Genomic DNA, 22,206 nt, shown 5'->3' with positions numbered 1-22,206 from the left:
ACAAAAAATGATATAAATAAAATATGATGAACAGAAAGTGTGCCTATGAAGAAAATATATTTCCACTGTTTATTATACACAAAAGTAAGTCAACGTAGCCATATATCAGTAATAAAATTCAGTAGTGGCTGGTGGCTTCCATGTCAGAGGAGCAGTGAATGTACCCTAGGTTTTAGTCCAGATTTCAAAGGAGCAATGCAATATGCTGAAATTTATTCCCAAAGTGAGAGGCGTAAGGGATAACATTCCCGAAACTGAGGAATAAAATGGTTTCTCCCAAGTCCGTCAATTAAATACATATATGCCATGTTGCCATGTCACATGTTTGCATTTCTTAAAGGTGGCTGGAAAAACAAGTCTGCTAATTGGCTCCCATAGGGAGTTAAAATGTTATTCCCCACTACTACAAAGCAACCAAGATTAATGATGTACTGTAATACAAGGGAATCCTCTCATCATCACACTCCTTATCTAGATCACTTGATTTAGTTGCTGGTGCCTTCAAGCCATTTCCGACTTATGGCAACCCTCGGGCGAACCTATCACAGGAGTTTCTCAGTAACATTTGTTCAGAAGAGGGTTGTCATGGCTTTTCCCTGAGGCTGAGAGAGTGTGGCTTGGGGTTTCCATGGCCAAACAGGGATTTGAACCCTGGTCATCAGTCATAGTCCAATATTCAAACCACCACACAATGCGGCTCTCAAGGCAAATCTATCATGTGGTTTTCTTGGCAGAATTTGTTCAGAAGTTACAACCAAGTACTTGAAACACTTTGGCCTGAATCCAAACTAAATTAGTTGAATTCATTTTCCATCACAGTAAGAAATTTAGCTGAGTTCCTGATATTTTTCACATTGACTTCAATGGGATCTAATTATAATTAGTTTATTCCAGACACAATCATTTGGCACATAAGAGAAGAACAATAAATTATATGAGAAGGAATAAGGCAAGTTGAGACTTTAATTTTTCAGGCTTCCTACAGTTAGTATACAAACATTAAGGAAAAGGAAAACTGAAGTCTCAAATCTGCTTGAAAGAACTGGTAACTACCATGTAAAATGTGTACTGTCATCTCTTTTCATCTTCTCTCCTCAGTCTCATCAACTATCACAGATCATATTCCTTTTAAAGTCTTACTTTACATTCTTTACCACTTTGCAACAACAACAAAAAGTGTAACCACAATCTATTCTGAGGAACCAGTAAGATGAACCTATACAGATAAGAAGGGAAAGTTAAAGAGAATCTATGCAAAACATTTGTCAGCCAACACTGTAATTTTCAGATAAACATCATCATGCTTGGTGATTGAAAATTGGCACTACTGACTTATTCCAATAGCAAGAACAGATAATTCAAACCATTTTCATCTATATATAGGCAGGCAATTACATCTCAGCCTCTCTCTCAATACTCAAAATTTCATTTCTAAAATATTTTACTTTTAAGATGCATTTGCAAAAGTATTGGCTGTATTACAATCACACAACATTTTCTATCTGCATTTAATCACCACTGGAAAATCTTTAAAAATTACTCAACTCTTGACATTCTAGCTCAGTTTTGCAGCCAAATGATTATATTGCTTTGCTTTCACCACGGGCTGAATAATATTTTGGTGATATGGAGAGTGTTTGACCAACTTTGTTTGCTCTTACGCAGGATAAATGTTGAGTATGATGCAATCTAAGTTGCACCTATGGATCACCTATTAATGGGGATTATTATTATTAGTAGTAGTAGTAGTAGTATTTCTTACTGCTGGCTCCAGAGGTGAGGAACTTTGGGAGGGCAATATTACCATTTATGAAAGATCAGGAAGATTGAGGGTACTATGAATATAGATTGAGACTAAAGGGTATTCTTATTAATAACAACATTTTGCTATGCAAACAAAACACAGCTCAGTTCTAGAAATGTCTAGTCTGAAATAAACAGTGCAACAGGCAACCAAACTGCCAAGTTCAACTCCATACAATCCCTTCAAACTTTTAAATATCTTTTAATCTCTTATTTCCAATTATTCACTGGAAGTAACATCACAAGAAGCTTGCAAGTAAAACATCCTTTTGTTAAGGTCATTCATTTATCTTTGGACCTCCCCATCACTGGTAGGATTGCTGTTGGCCTTTCTGGAAGCAATAAGAGGCCCCAGAAGTATTTCTCTTCCATATGCTATGACTGAACCAGGACTGAGCCCCGGTGGCGCAGTGCTTAAATTCCTGTACTGCAGCCACTCACTCACAAACCATGAGGTTGCGAGTTCAACACCAGCAAAAGGGCTCAAGCTCAACTCAGGCTTGCAGCCTCCCGAGGTCACTAAAATGCGTACCCAGACTGTTGGAGGCAATTAGCTTACACTTTGTAAACCGCTTAGGGAGTGCATAAGTGCAATAAGCGGTATAGATATGTACTTACTATTGCTACTGCTATTGAACTATGAACCACATTGGATTTTGTAGGATAACACAGGGCCTCAACAGACCGGCATAAAGAGCCAGATTTGGGATGGGGGGGGGGCTTGGCATCCACACGTCGGCCACCCATATGTTGACCCCACATCGCCCACCTGATCAGACGGTGGGCGGTGTCATGCTGCATCTTTGGCACAGCACTTGCATGTGCAACAGCAAAGAAGCAGTGAAAAGCGGCTCCTTTTGTGCCGCAGAAATGTCAGATTGGGGCCACAGCATGTAGTCGCCGCAGCCCCAATCCGGTGACAAAAGAGGGGTGGTCTGTTCAGGCCCATAGTCTTACTTGATGTACAATCACTACAAGCAAGCATGCTCACCTATAATACAGTGCGCCCGCATCACACGCAGGCACGCTTTATGCGGCTTTCAGCATACACTGAAAGCCGCGCGGGGAGGAAGGGGCGGCACGTGCACGAGCCCCATTCATTTAAATGGGGCTCGAGCATGTGCAGAATTTGCTTTACGCGGGGGATCCAGAATGGATCCCCACGTAAAGCAAGGGCGCACGTATCTCTTTTTTTAGATGTAGAGAAACCCACTTCCTTGTGAATGGAATGATCCCCTTTGTGGTGTATAAGAAGAGTAACTAATTGTATCATAATGGTTCGAATGTAAAACTACCATTTTTCTTTTACTGTCAGGAGCTAATGAGCATATAATAAAAACTAATGAAGTAGCATTAGCCATCAAAAGAAGAGCTTTTAAGACACTAGCAATCACAAAATCCTATTATACAACATGAATACATTACAGCACCATATAAACTGCAACATCTCCCGATTTCTCAACTGCAAAACACAAGTGTTATAAATCTGCCCTTGTAACAAAGCTCTCTTCAAAACAGCATCCAGGCTCAAAGACCCTCTATGGCTGATATCTGATATCCATATGTATAGGATGAAAAGGCTCCACACTTATCTCACAGCTAGCTGAAAGCCAGCAAAGCACATATCAGATCAAAAGGCAAGTGCTAAAAAACTCATTAAGTAAATTTCCTCAGCTGCTACAACATACAGAATTGTTCCATTTTTGCTTGTTGTTTGAGGACCAATAAAAAAGCCATGACCATTATGGCCTTTTACGTCCATGTTATTGAAAACAAAATCATAATAGTTCAAACATTCAGAACACAGGATGAGGTACTTGGTACTCCCATTATGGGAGAAAGGTGTGATATAAATCCTTGAAATAAATAAATAAAAATAAATGGCTAAATTAACCTTCCTTCTCTGGCTGCTCTTTTCTTACCTCTCCTATAGTAATTAGTACTTTCTACAGATAATGTCACATTAGTAAAATCAGTGGCCCAGAAACCAGGCAACATATCAAAATTACTTCTCCCTAGCACATAGAAAGACAGCTTTTCTACACTCAACGAACAGATTTCCTTACTACTTCACTATTTCCACTGTGTTAGGGCACAGCAAAAAGACTAACAGATCTTGTGCATATAGCTCAAGTTATCCAATCAGAGCAAAATTTTGGAAAAATTGATTTTTCTCTAAACTTTGCTAATAATCATAACAAGAATGGAGAAGACTGAATGAATACAAGACAGGGTATTTTGTAAGGATTAATTTCAGGAGCGTATTTAAGCTGTCCATCTAATACTTTGGGACAAACTATGCATGCAGATTAGGGGAGAGGATGGTCTGAGACACTTATTTCACATTTATGTGCTGTGATTATTACTGCTAAACAAAAAAGCCTTATTAAAACATAAAATTGCTGCTTTAAATTTTGATTATTCATTTACAGCAACCATGCATATCACTGTCTTCCCTGCTGTTCTTCAGGTGAGAATTCCCATTCATCCCAACTATGTTAATGTAAGAACTATCCTATAAAGAAAATAGCACTCTCTTCACTTAGAAAAAAAAAAGGAGCTAATGAGAGCTAAGGGAAACGGTCAGCCATCCTCAAGGCTTAGTTCAGAAAGCAGTTCAATAGAAATAAACAAGTCTAGCAGCCAGCAAGCAAAGAGGATTGCTATTCTTCAGAAACATTCTTAGAAGTTGTACAGATAAAGAAATGCATGCTACAATTCTCTGCTGACCTAGATTACTGAGCATGCTGTAGGCAGAAGAAGGTTGCATTAGTACTGATAACATGCAGTTTGCACCGGCTTGTGAAATAGCTCTCATATGCTGAGGCTTCTTTCATGCAGTGTTTTCAAATGCCAATCACACTTTCTTTTCTCACTGAAAGAAAGAAAAATACTTAAACTAAGCTCCTCTTTGGCAAATACTTTCTATCAACATCAACTGCCTTAAGGTTAAGAGATATAGCCACTATTCAAAATTAACTGCAGCTCATCATCTTGACCTGGCTTTGCTCTCTCTGCATCAGAGACATTCTAGCCAACTGCCTCTCAGTGGATCCACATTGTCTGGCAGATGAAGCGTATGTTCATTCCATACCAAAAAAAAATAATGAACAAAAACAGCACAGCATATCATGAGCAAACTGTCAGTTAGCTCATAAAAGATCAATAGAAACCCCAGCTCCTTGACAAGTCTTTGAAGTGATGCCTCTTGGACTGGCTGGAATTCTGTGTAATTGGTAAACCCATAAGAAGTTGGGGGAGCAGATGAGAGGATGCAACTGCCTGGAAAAAGCTTATTCTCTTTCCTTGTCTCGCTTTCCCTCATCCTTCAAACAAAATTGAGTGATTTTAAAAAGATTTTCTTACATAGCCCAGGTTATCTTAATCGCACACAAAACATGTCTGCATTCAAGTGCTTTTGTTAATCTGATCTTTGAAAGCCAGGGTATAAAAGCATTCAAACATTTCAGCCTTACCATGGGACTCCTTAAAAGTTCCAATGCATGCAATGGTTTTCCTATTAACTTTATTAGTGCTGGTAGGAAAACCATACCTTTCCGAAAAAATAAAGTACCCAAAATTGCTTTCTTCCAGAGAAAATTCTTTCCTGACTCAATTCCACCAAGAGATCGACCAACACAGTTCCAGTTACAATGGAGTGAACTCCAACCTCAATCCCACTGTAAACTCTGTTCTATTCATTCTAAGATCACTTCAGAATGCAGAAATTTGAATTGTTCAGGTCCCAATACTATGCCTCTAGTTCTTTTTCCAAACTCTGAGCTCTTTCTAAATCTGTTTTTCTGGCCTTGAATTCATTTTGAAGATAGACTTCATTCTGCTGTTTTTCACAATTTAAATTATTAATTTTGAACAGTGAAGTTTCAAGCTGCAGGCTCATCAAACCACATTGCTAGGACTATCAAACCATTTGGCACTGAACCTCTAACTGAACAGAAATATGTGGCAGAACTGTATTTAATTCTTGTTCTTGATTTTCTTTTGATGCATTATTTTTTCCCAGTCTCAGTTTGAAGAAGTCCTGTCAAGTTGTGTCATTTTAGCTTTTTTTTAATTGAAAAAAAAATAAAATAAAATACAGTGGACCCTTGTTATACGCTGGGGTTTGGTTCCAAGATCCCCCGTGAATAACAAAATCCATGGATACTCAAGTCCCATTAAATAAAATGACATAGCAAAATGGTGTCCCTTATAAAAAGATGGAAAATCAAGGTTTGATATTTGAAATTTATACTTTTTTGGAACATTTTCAAACCATGGATGCTTGAATCCATGTATAAAAAAATCAGTGTATAAGAAGGACCGACTGTACCAAACAAACACATTTCACATACAAACACACAAAAAAAACAGTTAATCACTACATAATTCTACCAACAATTGTTCATCCTCTCATTCTGACTATATACACAAAAAGTTATGTCACTTTAGCATGGGGCAACATGCCATGTGCTGGTATCCGGTTGAAAACATGCCTGCTCCCCCAAGGGCATTACATGCAATGCACAAATATTAAAATGGTCAACACTATTCTATTTGTGGCTCAAAGTTATACTAAGTAACAATATGCACGCCAAAAAGTATTACACCCAATGTTTAAAGAATTCAGTGCCTAAACCAGGACCTCTTCATGCTACTCCCTTTTGGAACACCACGCTTCAGCCTGTGCCCCCTTTTTAGTGTAAGTCTATATCTATTCCTTAAGCCAACATCCCCATGATGTCTCTATCCCCCTCCTTCCCACTACTATCAGTCTAAAATGCAGAGATACCTATTATTTAATTTATAGCTCATCTTTCTTTCACAACAGAACTACAGGTTTCCTAAGTGGTATCCACTAAGGCACAGACAGGCTTGGTTTTGCTTTAGCATAAGTCTTTCATGTGTTTTCAGAAGATACGCTTGGATTGTTGCCACCATTATTTTGAGAGTTGAATAGTGAATGGAGTGATAAGAGCAGGAGCAGAATCCCACTGACCAAAATCCCCTTGTCCAAGTCACAACCTCTCTGCATTTTGAAGTTTTTGTAAGTATATGATTACCGCTAATTACAATAATTATAACTTCTGTCAACAGCCGAAACAAAAGAACCATCAGAAAGGTGAGAGGAACTGGAAAATAAAAGACAGTGTTTAGTGAGTCTATGACTGGGAAGAGAACTAGAAAAATGGAAAACACACACACCCCAGAGAATATCATCAAAGAAAAGAATTAACAAACACAGAACTAAAGCCCTTCGGAGATGAGCAGACATAAACTAATCCTCTTCCCATATCTGGATGGCTGAAAATTCAGGCAACTAAAGGGCAAGCTGAGTCATGGTGCACATTTTAAAATATTACAAATGCCTATAAGTTAAAATCTCTAAGACACCTGGGGGTGAGGGGGACGGGGAGATTTTGATATCACTAGGAATGTGCAGCGAAGCCCTTTCTTTATGTCTGCTGATCGCTAGGCCCACAAAGATATATGCAGCCACTCCTTTCCCCCTAACAGACATGGTCACAAGGGTGAACTACAACTGAAGGAAAGATGTGGGACCACATACCAAGACAGCACATAAAGCAATAGCAAAATTCCCAAAATATGAAGAAAGCAAGAAAGCAAAGACCAAGAACAACAAAAGGGGGCAACGCTGGCTGGGGAGAGAAATTAAGTTGGACTGTCAGTCACTTATTCTACCTTGCATAAACATCTCTTTTTCATACACAAATTTTAGCCAAACTTTTGCCAAGCATTTTAACAATAAATTTCTAAAATTGTTTTATTTGGAATTTTTAGGAATCGGAAAGTACTTAGACCTCCTGCTAAACTACAGTTAAACGGCTAAGTAGTGACCTCAGAAGTCACTAGATTAGGGTGTAACTAATTTTCTGTTTTTGGCCTACAACATTATAAGGACTCTCAAATCATTTGCGTCCATTAATTCATTTACACTTTCAAATACAACACAGAAATCCATGGGACAGTTCTAGTTCCAGTCCTGTTACCTACTAGTTACCGACTAGCATTGCATAATTGTCGCTTGCTATTTGGTGTTCTTTTGTTGTCTGTTTATCAAACCATTTCCTGTATTGCTATGTACTGTATATGCATTATCCTACTTGAGAGTATGTATTTTCCCTGGAAAATGATTAACCATCCATTAAGAACCCAAGCCCTCCCTCCAGTCCATCTGCCTTGGTCCAGGCCTCAGAGGTAGAGAGGAACTGCTGGACCTCTTACCCTCTCCCTCCACCACTCTCTTCTCCTTCTGTGTCATGTCTTTTTAGATTGTAATCCCGAGGGCAGGGAACTGTCTAACTAAAAAGATTGCTTGTACAGCGCTGTGTAAATTTACAGCGCTTCATAAATAAAGGTTAATAATAATAAATAATAGTATTTCTGAGTGACCTGGAAGGCATTAATAATCAAAGTGACATTCAACTATATATATATTTTTAAAAATAATTAATTTACTATTATAAACCCTCCCCTCTTTAACAAAGCTAGTTACCTATTGTTAATTCAAGGGTCAATACAGTGTTTTGCCACGACAAGATCCCTTGAGCTCATAAAATTACTGTTGCTTCTCCAGTCAGGCTGAAAGTATACATAAAGGAAGAAGCAAACCCTAACCTCTAAGGGAGAGTTAAAAGGTAAAATGTGCTCAGAGTGATCTGCCAAACACCTTCCACAAGAAAATAAACCTGTAGCAATAATAAACAGTAAGAAAATGAAGAGTCCCAGCATTATAGTAAAATAGATATACATCCTCTTACATATGTATAGGTTCCCAAGGTAAATGCATGTAATACAGGACAGGAGGAATAGAAAAATGTGGTTAACAAACTGCAACCAAATGAGTGAATGCCTGAATAAATATAAGTACCTCTAGTTCAACTAGCGCTGCAGTCACTGCATCTGTTACAAGAGCCCCAGCCTGTAGCTTTTCAATCGCCTAGAAGACAGAATTTTTAAGGTATAAAATTTTGTCTCTTAATTTCTCACATACTAAATCTTCTATATAATATAACCTTGTGAATTATAACCTAGTGAGTACTATAATGCTGGTCCTGAAACAGATGTTTTTCAAAGTAGTTTCCTGAAATATGTAGGGACGGCTCTAAGAATGAATGAACTTCCAAATCATGAACTATACAAACTGAGAATTCCAACTATATTATAACTGCTAACTCACACATTAAAACAGTCTGCTACATGAAGACACCGATGCTACACTATAAGAACAGACAACTAGAAACATTTTTCTTTTCACTGCATGCAACGGGTAGCAAAGCAGAAAAATATTTTTTCATTATAGATCAATTAGGGTTATTTATTTATTTATGGTATTTATACCCCGCCCTTCAGCCCTAAAGGCTATCAGAGCGGCCTAAGATCTGAATTTAGATCTGAATCCTACTAGTAGTATCAATTAAAGTAGACTCACTCATTCAATTACTGAATAGTGAGCAAACAATTCTGTAAACTCCAATGAGTCAACAGAATTCAGGCCTTGCAGTGAACAGTTAAGGGAACAGATTTTCTCAGTGAATACAGTGAATGAACATAACATCACAATAGTGGGGGGAGGAAGTGTTATACTGTTTGTATACAGCTTTCCATTTGGACACTTATTTGATCTACTTAAACAAGAGCTCAATGAAATTCCAAGGAAAGAAGTCAAAAGTAAACAAGATGTTTGAGGAGGGGGATATTGTCCTATCAATTACATTGCATTCCTGTACCACTGAAGACAACTATAATCTATAATAATTTGAATGATGTGATGACCACCTCATATTTTATATCTGATTGTGACTGCTACAGACTGAAAATGGCTTCCTGACCAGGTTCCACAATCCGTCATTCTCAACTATTACTCCTTAGTTCAGGAATTTCTTCTTTCAAGAAGCCCATGCCAAAAACAAGACAAGACCTTTACTTAAAGCACAGAAGCATTTTTATGCCTATGTCAAAGCAGTTTGGAACTGGCGGATAAAATATAGTCCTCAGATGTTGCTGGATCATGAATGACAATCATGATTCCTGATAACCTGCTTAAACTGGAATTCAAAGATATAGCTGTGTTAATCTGTAGAATCAGTATGTAGAGAGATCTACAGCACCTTTGAGACTAACTTGAGATGCTTCTGAGGAAGTAGACTGAAGTCTACAAAAGCTCATGCTGCCAGCTTCTTTCAGTTAGTCTCAAAGGTGCTACAAGATCTTTCTATATGATGCTTAAGGTGGAATACAACATTTGGAAATGCTAAACTCCCCCTCCCTGTTCTAAATAAAAAAGTAGGTGGCGATGAGATCATTCTGGTAGAAACACAGATCTAAAAAGCAGAACAATTACAATGGGCCCTCTGTATACGTGGACTTGCCATCTGCAGATTTAAGCATCCATGGATGGCAAGCCCATGGGGGGGAGGGGGAAGAAGGAAGGAAGAAGAGGTGGAAGAAGGAAACATGGCCGTAGCCAGCGATAAAAAGGAGGAGGAAGAGGAGGAAGGAAGACTGGCCGGGGCAGCAACCAGAGAGAAAGAGGAGGAGGAGGAAGGAAAGAAGAAGAGGAGAAGGAAGGAAGGAAGGAAGGAAGGAAGGAAGGAAGGAAGGAAGGAAAAATGGCTGCAGCAATGGCTGGGGGAAAAAGGAGGAGGAGGAGGAGGAGGAGGAGGAGGAGGAGGAGGAGGAGGGAAAAAAGTGGCCGCAACTGCATGGCGGCTGCGGCAATAGAAAGAATAGGAAAAATTGGAGGAGGAGGAGGCCCCTGTCTGGGGGACTCCCAGCCCTGGTACAGCCAGAACCCCTCCATTCTGGGGGGCTGGAGAAACCCCGGGCTCCGGGAAGCTGAGGGGGGTAAAGTCTTATTGTCTCCAATGGTGGCATGGCTGCACTATGGGATTTGAGCATTCACAGATTTTTGGGGAGGAGGGGGAACAGATCCCCCATGGATACCAAGGGGCCCACTGTATGTAGCTGAAACACAGTTCACTATTTAAAGCAATGCCATCTACACCAGATACGGGATTTAACACAGTTTCCATGGCTCAAAGCTATGGAATTCTGTGAATTGTCCTTTTATGAGACATTTAGCCTTCTCTGTCAGAGAGCTCTGGTGCCACAACAGACTACAAATCTCAGGATTCCACAGCATTTGGCCATGGAAGTTAAAGTGGTGTCAAACTGGATTATTTCTGTAGTGTGCAGCCTGAGTTCAACATGCTTTAGTCCCAGCTAAATTTGTGTAGGATTTCCAATCTAAGCAGAGTTGTAATTAAAAGCACAAATCCAAAGGTTATTAAAAACCATCTTGTATAACTGAGATAAAAGAGTAGAAAAAAATAAGACACTTCCAGGAACTGAAGAAGATGGCCGAACAGTCCTATCACACTCACCTACAATTTTCAAGTGAAATATTACACCAAGTAGCACCAATATTTCATTTATTTGTTTAGCACAAAATGACAATTTCCTCAGGAATTTTAGTTAAAAGGGCAAGTCACTAAAATATAATGTCATTTAAAATTGTTTAAATTAGCATTCTTATGCATACACACACACAAATTTGTCACAATTTTTTTAATTAATCAGATATCTACAGGTTGAGTCTCCCTTATCCAAAATGCTTGGGACCAGATGTGTTTTGGACTTTTTAAAAATTCTGGAAGATTTACGTACATATAATGAGGGACCTTGGAGATGGGACCCAGGTCTAAACACAAAATTATTTTATGCTTCTCATGCACTTTATACACATAACTTGAAGGTAGTTTTATAAACAATGTTTTTAATAATTTTGTGCATGAAACAAAGTTTGTATACTCTCAATCATCAGAAAGGAAAGGTGTCGCTATCTCAGCCATCCTTGTGGACAATTTTGGATTTTTGAATATTTCAAATTTCAGGTTTTCGGATAAGGGATACTCAACCTGTATTATAATTTCTCCACTCTGGGAAGAAATGTTTGTGTGTCTCCAAAAATTAAATACAGTCCTTGTCAAGCTTGAAAATCACCTTTCTTTTTCCCCCCTTTTTTAAAAAAAACATTTTAAAATAATTTCTGATAATTACAAGTAAACTGAAAGAATTTTTAAACTGACCACCTCTTACCTTCCGGCAGGCTCTTTTGCACACATGCTTATATTCTTTGGCTTTGGATTCAGAATGATACCCTGCACCTAATATCAGGAACATTTGGGGTTTGGGATAATGGGAAGGAAATTGGGTCAAGTACATAAAAACAAAGTTAACAGAATTAGCCTTTCCCTAAAACACAGCACAGCACAAAGGTATTCTCTATAAGAAGTTTGTAAACCCACAACCATCTTATTAGAAGGGGGGGGGGGGGACATTGTGCTGTCCTCCGGACCTTGTGAAATAAGAGTCCCAGCATTCCTCACTATTGGTTTATACTGGCCAGGGTTAAAGGGAGTTGCAGCTCAACATCATCTGTTACAGAGGGCTACACATTCCTTCCTCTACATTAAAGCCTTCTCCATACATGCTGCTGACAATATTTTGTTCTTTGAAAAACTCAAATTTCTATTGTATAACACAGAGATAAAGGCCTATCAACATCCAGAGTACAGGGATGATCTGGAATTTGTCTCCATAGGTTTCATACTCTCACTTTCTGAACAAAACATTTTGTCTTTTACAGAGTGGTGTGGGCTGATGTACACCTACATGAATTTCTTATGGATCACAACTGTACATTACTTTATTCAGTCTAACCCCGGGCACACATCAAATTAAAAGGATTACACAAAATATCCAACCTGAAATTTAGAACTGAATTCATGGGGCTATTTCTGTTGTTATGTGCTGTCAAGTCAACTCCAACATATGGCAACTCTCCTAAGGTTTTCTTGGCAAGCTTTATTCAGAGGTTTCCGACTGGCTTCTTTTAAGGCAGAGAAAGTGTAATTTGCCCAAGTCCACCTAGTGAATTACCTTGGCTGAGTGATCTGAGCCTGAGTCTTCCACAATCCTTTTTCAACACTCAGACCACTACACAATACTGCTAATGGATTTTCATAATTGCATGGAATTATTTTTTATTCATGCCTAAAAATAAGAAAACAGCACTTGCACATGATGGATTACCCTACTGCATGGTAGATATTTTAGGCCTAATATCCACTGCGATGTTTGCTTCTTCACAACAGAGAGTGGCAGGTCATTCTATATATGTCAGTTTGCATATATCCAGAGCATTTGTTTCCCAAATAGTAACTCCCACTCTTGCTTCCACTGCTTTACAACAAACCAACCAACTGAAGTTTTTCACATCTACATTAATTCACCTCATACTGCAAAATGCTTTATATTTCCAAAACTGATAGTAGAACAGCAGGTTATTTATACACCTTATGCTTAGTTTTCTGCAAAAGGAATAACTAAAAATTTTGCCAAACCAGAGTAACTAGATAGTTCTAAAACTTAAAGATCATGAAACAAGACTTTAGATTTATTAAATTTAAGCTAGTATCTTAAATTTAATTAAGTTAATTAAATACATATATAATTACAGCGCTCTAGAAATAAAGTTTAATAATAATAATAATACATATGACAAGAAGCTGGGAAATTTACTAAGTTTGTTACTGTTTTGGCGATCACGTCAATGCCTTAGTTTAAGAATGGGCAACCTACAGCCTTCAGACTAATTTCAAACAAATCTGCCCAATGTGAAATGCTCTCTAGCAAGGTCAACCTGTCCTCCTAAAATCTTGATGTTTAGGGAAGAAGATGGAGAAAGAATGTGCTAAGAAAAGGAGGGAGCATCCCTGCCCACCTTTGGCTCCAGCTCTGCCCATCAAAGGCCTGTAGCCTCAAGACGACCCCAAGAGAATCTAGTCCTCAAAAGAAATGAATTCCCCCATTTTCACCTTTTGTCAAAAGCAACATGGTCAAACCACAGAGGTAGAACCAACCAGCAAGAACTCAGAAAGTCACTTTTCAAAAGAGGAAAGGATATAAGACTTAAAATGAGATGTTTCCTGCAAACATCTGCATCTTATACCACCTACTCTCTGAGGACTGGGACAAAAAGAAAAAGGATAATGATGACGATATACAAGAAGAGCACTAGAATTCAAGCCCATAGCCCAGTGCAAATCTACAGAGGAAATGTGTCACAAGGTACTTGCTTATTCACTTCTTCCTAGTATCCACATCCGACATGCTCCTCAAAGTATCATATACAGATTGAGTATCCCTTATGCAGAATACAGAAATCTGAAGTACTACAAAATCCAAACTTGTCCACATGGGTGGCTGAGATTATGACACCTTTGCTTTCTGATGGTTTCGTGTACACAAAATGTTTCATGCACAAAATCATTTAAAATATTTTGTATAAAATTGCCTTCATGTTATGTGTATAAGGTTATACAAAATATAAATTAATTTCATGTTTAGACTCATTTCCAAAATATCTCATTATGTATGCATATGAAAATATTCCAAAATCTGAAAAAATGGGAAATCCAAAGCACTGGTCCCAAGCATTTCGGTTAAGGGAGATTCAACCTGTAGTATGTTCTAGAACACCCCACCTTTCTGTTGATTAAGATGAGTCTATACCTGCATGTACAAGTACAAATCCCACTTGTCTCACTTTCTGAGCTTGCTTCGCTTCATGTTCATTCACCGTCACCCTTACTGCAGCGGTGGGAGAAGATCTGGAGGGAAGAACTTCTACAGAGCTTATTCCCTTTTCCATGATCATAGTTCAAGGTTACCATCTTCTGTGGAAGGAAGCATGCTTCCATCCAAAGACAAAAGGAGAAGGGAACAACACTTCCTGAAAGCAAAATAATATGCATATATTATACTTTTAAAATAATGATAATAATAATAATAATAATTATAATAATAATTTGTTTTATTTATATACCGCTATTCCAAGATCATAGCGGTGAACAGCAAGTAAGCTCATTAGCAAGTAAGCTAATTTGCCCCCAACAGTCTGGGTGACCTTGGAAGGATGCAAGCCTGAGTCGAACTTGGGCCCTTTTGCTGGTCTTGAACTCGCAACCTTGTGGTTTTGAGTGAATGGCTGCAGTACAAGCATTTACCCACTGCGCCACCAGGGCACCATAATAATGAGGGGAAAACTTCAAGCAAGTTAATTTTATGCAATTTACAACCATGCCCAATGTATTAAGCAAAATTACATAATTATAGATTATTAGTGGCTGTAATGTGCTTCTTCCTCTGCCCCATACCAAAATCAAAACCAAGAGCAATATGGTACAGATAATGGACTACATATTCAACAAAACTGTACAGTAGTCTTAATTTACATGTACAGTGGGCCCTTGCTATCCACTAGGGTCTGGTTCCAGAACCCACCATAGATACTATAATCCCATAAAATTCAATGGATAGTAAAATGGTGTGTTTCATATAAAATAGCAAAATCAAGGTTTGCTTATATATAATTCAAGCCACGGATGCACGAATCTGTGGATTTAAAAAACAATCTGTGGATATGAAGGGCCAACTGTATATTGTACTACATAAGATGGCTTTTAAATCCGAATAGAAAGATTAGGAAACATACTTCTTTTTTTTAAGGCTCCACAAAACCCCTTGAGGACTAACACTGATGATTCACCATTAACGGTGCATCCCAGGAAGCTAAATACCTCAAACCCTCTTTTCCTCACTGTACCTGCACTCCCTGTCTTCCAGCTACAAAGACACACAACGACCAATATATTTTGTACTATTTGTTTCTTCCCCCTGTTTTTTGTACCACTGTGCCCAATAAATTGTTTTGGAGAACTGAAAAGCTTGTGCCACTTATGCACTACTTCTGTAACATCTCAGCTGTCCTAGAAAAGACATTATGCAAATAGGGTTTTTGTTTTTACATTAACATCTAGGAAGAAGATGTAGTTTACCAAGAAAGCATAAGCCTTCCCTAGATGAGGAAAGGGGACTGGGTTGCTATCTTATCAGTTTGGAAATAAGACAGCCACCTAAATATAGGGTTCTTCTCTCCCATGAAACACCAAATCTCTGGCAAAGCATAATTAATGATGCTGTTCCAAGTTAGCAGAAACCTTCCTTTCTAAGCGCTAGAAATATACTCCCAACGTTTCACTGTGGCTCCTACTTAGTATCTTCTCTATTCCAAAAATCAGTCATTCCAGGCAAAGCTTGTTCTAAACTTGCCATGTCTTCCCACCATTCCATTTTCAATTACAATTTCTTTTTAAAGGAAGCTAAATTGCTGAACAGCACCTTTCAACCTATTGCATTATTTCTTGACAATCTGGAAGTATCTAAACTCTACAGATTAATTGCGAAAACAGTCTCATTTTGCAGTTCTATCCCACAAAATCCTGGGCTTTGTAGTTTGGTGAGGTATCCAACCTGGTCTCTCAGAGAGCCTCACCAAACTACAGATCTCGAGATTTTATAGGATAGAGTGATGGCAGTTAAAGTGGTGTCAAACTGATTTACTTCTGCAGTGTGGCTATACCCTTAATCCAAATCAAAAGAACAGAAATAGGAAGGAAAATTCTAGTTGAGAAGCAGGTATTCCTTTGTGAAATAAAATTAACAAAATTTTGATATATGCAAAGATGACACTCACATACACATATAAAATATACAGAAATTCAATAGAAGGTACACATAGATTTATGAGATGAGATACTCCCTGAATCCGATATTTTATGCATTTTATATATATGCTTTTTTAACGCTCTGCGTTTCACTAAGTACAATACTATATATTTTTTCAGTTGTCTAAATAAGAGGAATATTTGATGTAAACATGTGCATGATGGCTAAAGGATTTAAGAAATAAGAACATAGTAGGCCATCAACGTAGAACTGAGGGATGCAAGGAAAAGAAAGAACTAAACAGAATGTAATAGATTAAATGCTGACAGTGAAATCAAGAAAATAATATGTTTAAAATGTAACAGGATTCTGTAGCAGCTTTGAGACAAAATGAAAGAAATAAGCCGACAGCATGAGCTTTTGTAAACTCTAGCCTACTTCCCTCAGATGCAAAACTGTTTGTTGTTGTTTCTTCCTGTTAACCGTCCTCATGCCAATCTCAACTCATGGTGACCCTGAGGATGAGACATCTCCAAGACTCCCTGTCCGCCACTGCTCTGCTTAGGTCCTGCAAACCCATACCCATGACCTCCCTAATAGAGTCTATCCATCTGACATGCAGCCTTTCTCTCTTTCTATTTCCCTCTACCTTTCCTAGCATTATTGTTTTTCCAGTGAATCAGCCTTCTCATGATATCTCTGAAGTACAACAGCCTCAGTTTAGTGGCTTTCAGGGTGATTTCTGGCTGTGTCTGCACTAGGACCCATTTGTTTGTCCTTTTGGCTGTCCATAAAATCTTCAGTACTCTTCTCCAGCACCACATCTCAAATGAACTGATTTTCTTCCTATCTTCTTTCTTAACTGTCCAGTTCTCACATCCTTACATGGTAATGTAATGTAATTACGTTACAATGGCCTGTTACAGACTGCCACAATAAAGCTGCTTTGGGTCTCTTTGGAGGTATGCTGTTTAAATGATGCATGCATCCTAAGAATCCGGAAGCTGCACCAAAGCTGCACTCCAGTGCTTAGGAATGGAGTGTGGCTTTGGCGCGACCTCTGGACTGCCAGCGAAAGGGCTCAAGCTTGACTCAGGCTTGCATCCTTCCGAGGAAGTCGCTAAAATGAGTACCCAGATTGTTGGGGGCAATTAGCTTACAGTTGTCAACCACTTAGACACTGTTAGTTCAGTATGAAGCGGTATATAAATGAAGCTGTTTGTAATAGTATGATTCTAACCTCTTCTCCAGCAACATATCTCAAATGAGGTGATTTTCTTCTTGAAAACCGTACAGTGTAATCTACATGCATCTGAGGAAGGAGGATCAAGCCTACAAAAGCTCACACACTGAGATCTGTGGGAGACCTGTTCCCACTGCAGGTATCAACATCCGTGAGAGCTCAAGTCCTGTTGTCCCCAATGGCGGTGTGGCCATGTGCATGTGCTGCCACTGGGGACAAGGGGGACTTGTTGGATGGCAAGTCCACGGATAACGGAGAACGAGGCCCCACTGTTACTACCAACTTCTCTTTCGGTGAGTCTCAAAGGTACTGCGAGATCCCTTTGCAGACTGAATTTCCAGACGAATACGGCTATGTCTTTGAAATCTAAATTTAAAATGTGTGCAAGATTGAAACTGTGTCACAACAGAACAGCCTGTACTGCATAATTTTATATATATATATACACACACACACACACACACAGTTGACCCTCCTTTTTGTGGGGGATCTTTTCCAGACACCCCACCCCAAAAATGGAGCCTTGCATTTATTCAAGCCCCATTGACAATAATGGAGGTCGCCCCTCCATGTATAAGCAAGAACGCAGATCTCAAGTCCATGAGAAAGGAGGGGCGACTGTGTGTGTGTATGTGTATGTATATATATGTATATATATATATACACATATACACACATGCACTATACATACATGAACATATATACACACACACACATATATACATATATATAGACAGACATATATGTGTGTGTGTGTATATATGCACACACACACATATACAGATGTATAAGATATTTGAAATTTATACTTTTTTGGAACATTTTCAAACTGTTTATGCTTGAATCCGTGTATTAAAAAACTGTGTATAAGAAGGGCCAACTCTCTCTCTCTCTCTCTCTCTCTGTGTATATACATACATATAGCCATACATACATACTGTATATTCACACACACACACACACACACATATATATATACACATACATGCACACACACATACTGTATATTCATATATATATATATACACACATACATATATACTGTATATTCATATATATATATATACATACACACAGATACATACATACATTTACACATACATATATACTGTATCTTCACACACACACACACACAGACATATATATATATACACATACATGCACACACACACACATACTGTATATTCATATATATATATATATACACACACATATATATATATACTGTATATTCACATATATATAATATATACACACACACATACATATATACTGTATCTTCACACACACACACACACATATATGATATGCACACCACAGGTCATCCTGCTTCGACACAGCTTCAGCCTTGCTCCCATAGACACACAATGTGTATGTTTAAAAAAGCAACCCCTAACAACCGTCATGAAGGCGGAGGCTGCTCCAATCCAGATGAGCCCCGTCCCCGTCCAAGGGCCAGGGAGCTACGAAGGCTGCCTCCACAGCAGAGACCTGACACACAGCCATGGCTGCGTTGCTGTGGAATCCTGGGAACTGTAGTTTGTTGCGGCGCCAGGGCGAAGAGGAGGAGGAGGAGGAGGGACAGAATACCCACCCGCCGCATCGCCTCCGCCCCTCCCGCGCTGGCCAGGCAAGGCTCATCCGCGCAACACCGCTGCCGCCGCCGGGGCTGAGCCTGGGGGCCTTGGGGTCGCCATTCCTGGGGCGGAGGAGGAGGACTACCCTGGCCGCGCCGCCGCCGCCATTTTCTCCTCCATCATGGCCCAACCAGGCTCCTCCCACCCGCCGTTGCCAGGGGCAACCCCCAATGAAACCGGGTCGCGTTTTTAATGCGTCACAAGCGCGCCTCTGGCGCCCTCCCGTGACGTCACCAAGGCCCGCGCGCTCTAAGAGGCTAAAGGGGGAAAGCGCAGGCAGAGTCCCGCACTCACCTACACTTCCGGCTCCCGTTGGCCACCGGAGTGGAGGAAGAAGAGCTCCTCCTCTTCTGGATGGCATCTCAATAGAGATTTTGTTGCTTGTTGTTGTTGTTGCTGCGTGCCTTTAAGTCATTCCAGACCCTAAAGTGCGAATCTGTCATGGGGTCTTCCTTGACAAGGTTGATTCAAAGGGGGCTTGCCCTTGCTTTCCTTTGAGGCTGAGAGAGTGTGACTACACACTGCAGAAAATAATCCAGTTTCAGACCACTTTAGCTGCCCAGGCTCAATGCTAGGGAACCCTGGGGGTTGTGGTTTGTTGTGGCAAACCAGAGCTCGCTCACTCTCACACAAGAGAAGGCCAAATAAATAAATATAAAATAATAATAATTATATATATATATATATATATATATATATATATAATCTTATACACTTGTCCCTCCATATTTGCTAGGGTTAGATTCCTGGAAAAACCACAAATAACAAAAACACCATGTTTTTACCTAAGAGGACATCTCTGATACAGATACGGATTCATGCTTCTTAGTCATGCTCAAAATGGCGGACGTTTTGGGATTCCTTTTGGACAGAAGGTCAAAATGTAGGACAAGTCCAGGAAAAGGAAGACTGCCTGGAAATAAGTTCCACTGAGCTCTATGGCTTATGAGGAGACACCATACGTTGAATATGAGTAGGGTTGCCATAAGTCAGGACCTCCAAACCGGGACAAATGTAGGATAACATTTTCAAATGTAGGACACATTTTTCTAAAAATGGAGGGCACGCAAAAAAATTTGGTGCTTTTTAAAAAATGTTAATCTAAATGCCTGTTTCTTAGGCATGATCAAAATGGAGGACATTTGGGCATTATTTCTAGACAGATGGCAGAAATGTACTTCCCTTTCTGGCCAAACACCCCAACCTCCATTCCAAAACACACACAACAGCACATTTGGGCATTTGACATGGCTTTACTTAACATGGCCTCTTGCATCAGAGGCTTATTCCATAACCAAACCCCTTGGGTTTAACACATAGCATGGTTTAACATGGCTATACATATTGAACATGTCAAGGTGGTTTCACAATTCTTGCACCAAGTGTACTTCTCAGAAGTGTGTACTTGGTCAAGGGACTTTGGTTTTTCTTCACTGCGCATGGGTTTGTAAAAATCACAGTAATTTACATTGGCCATGCCTCAGAACCAAAAACACACAGAAAAGGCACTTTGGAAAGTCACACTCTCTCGGCTTCAGAAACAGTGCGTGCATGCCTCTCAAGCTGACTCATATCATCATCATCATCACCACCACACTATCACTGTCAAAACAAGGGAGACTTGTTAGGATTAAAAGCACCCAAAACGCACTTTGGAAGGTGACACTCTCTCGGCTTCTGAAACAGTACCTGCATGCCTCTCAAGCTGACTCATATCATCATTATCATCATCATCACCATCACCACCACCACCACCACCACACTATCATTGTCAAAACAAGGGAGACTTGTTGGCATTAAAAGCACCCCCCCCAAAAAATAAAAACACTTTGAGGCCTCTGGCCACTCACACACACACTCACTCACTCACTCACCTTCTCTTCCTCCTTCTTCTCCTCCCCCCTCCTCCTTTTCCTCCTCCTCCTCCTTCTCCTCCCCCTCCTCCTTTTCCTCTTCCTCCTTCTGCCCCTCCTCCATTCGCCGGGCAGGCCTGGGGCAAAGGGGGCGGAGGAGGAGGAGGTGGGTGGCGTGGTCGCGCGCAGGAGGCACCACCCACCTCCTCCTCCTCCGCCCCCTTTGCCCCAGGCCGTGCGGCCACATGGAGGAGGCGGAGGCGGCGCCTGCTGTGCGCGGCTGCGCCACCTTCTCCCGCCTCCCTGCGCCACCTACCTCCTCCTCCTCAGCCCCAGGCCGCGCGGGGAGGGTGGCACGCCTGCGCGCAGGAGGCACCGCCTCCGCCTCCGCCTCCACCATGCGGCCTGGGACGGAGGAGGAGGTGAGTGGCGCGGCAGCGTGGAGAGGCAGGGGAAGGTGGCGCGGCTGCGCAGGGAGGCGCTACCTCTACCTTCGCCTCCTCCGCCCCAGGCCGAGCTGCCCTCCTCTTCCTCCACACAGCCATGCGCGGTGGAGGAGGAGGAGGAGGGCAGCGAGGCCCTGCGGGCCACGGCAACCCGGCTGCAACCGGGGTTGTCCCGGTTTATTGGCGGCACCCGTGGCGGGAGGGGGCCGGTGCTGCCAAAACCGAGAAAATCCCGGTTGCAGCTGGGTTATGGCAACTCTAAATATGAGTCAAGAGTGTGATGCAGCAGCTAAAGAAGCTAATGCAATTCTAGGCTGCATCAGTAGAAGTATAGTGTCCAGATCAAGAGAAGTAATAGTGCCACTCTATTCTGCTTTTGGCAGGCCTCACCTGGAATATTGTGTCCAGCACCACAATTCAAAAAGGATGTTGAGAAGTTGGAGCATGTCCAGAGGAGGGTCTGGAAGCCATTCCTTATGAGGAGTGACTTAGGGAACTGTGTATGTTTAGTCTGGAGAAGAGAATTGTAAGAGGTGATATGATAGCCCTGTTTAAATATTTGAAGGGATGTCATATTGAGGAGGGAACAAGCTTGTTTTCTGCTGCTCCAGAGACTAGAACCCTGAACA

At 40.4% G+C, this 22,206-nt stretch overlaps 1 protein-coding gene across 5 annotated transcripts in view; it reads right to left on the bottom strand.

Moving 5' to 3' along the window:
* Positions 1–19,378, bottom strand: part of LOC149313521 (threonine aspartase 1) — an 84,619-nt gene extending 65,241 nt beyond the window's left edge. For 2 of the 5 annotated variants that reach the window (XM_089519247.1, XM_089519249.1), the window contains exons 1-4: positions 19,236–19,378; positions 14,404–14,623; positions 11,926–11,993; positions 8,696–8,764 (exon numbers count right to left, since the gene is read on the bottom strand). In XM_089519247.1, coding sequence (XP_089375373.1) covers positions 8,696–8,764; positions 11,926–11,993; positions 14,404–14,548 — 282 coding nt within the window. In that variant the 5' untranslated portion in view covers positions 14,549–14,623; positions 19,236–19,378. Of the gene's footprint in view, positions 1–8,695; positions 8,765–11,925; positions 11,994–14,403; positions 14,624–19,235 lie in introns of those variants that run through there. The other 3 variants (XM_089519248.1, XM_089519250.1, XM_089519251.1) reach the window with 3 other exon arrangements.
* Positions 19,379–22,206: the final 2,828 nt, after the last annotated feature.

This window comes from Sceloporus occidentalis, unplaced genomic scaffold (genome assembly GCF_023333645.1).
Source record: "Sceloporus occidentalis isolate IW3139 unplaced genomic scaffold, rSceOcc1.0.p SCAF_4, whole genome shotgun sequence".
NCBI classification, from domain to species: Eukaryota; Metazoa; Chordata; class Lepidosauria; order Squamata; family Phrynosomatidae; genus Sceloporus; species Sceloporus occidentalis.
The sequence above is the reverse complement of the archived record's forward strand: the minus strand, read 5'-3'. Positions and strand labels throughout refer to the sequence as shown.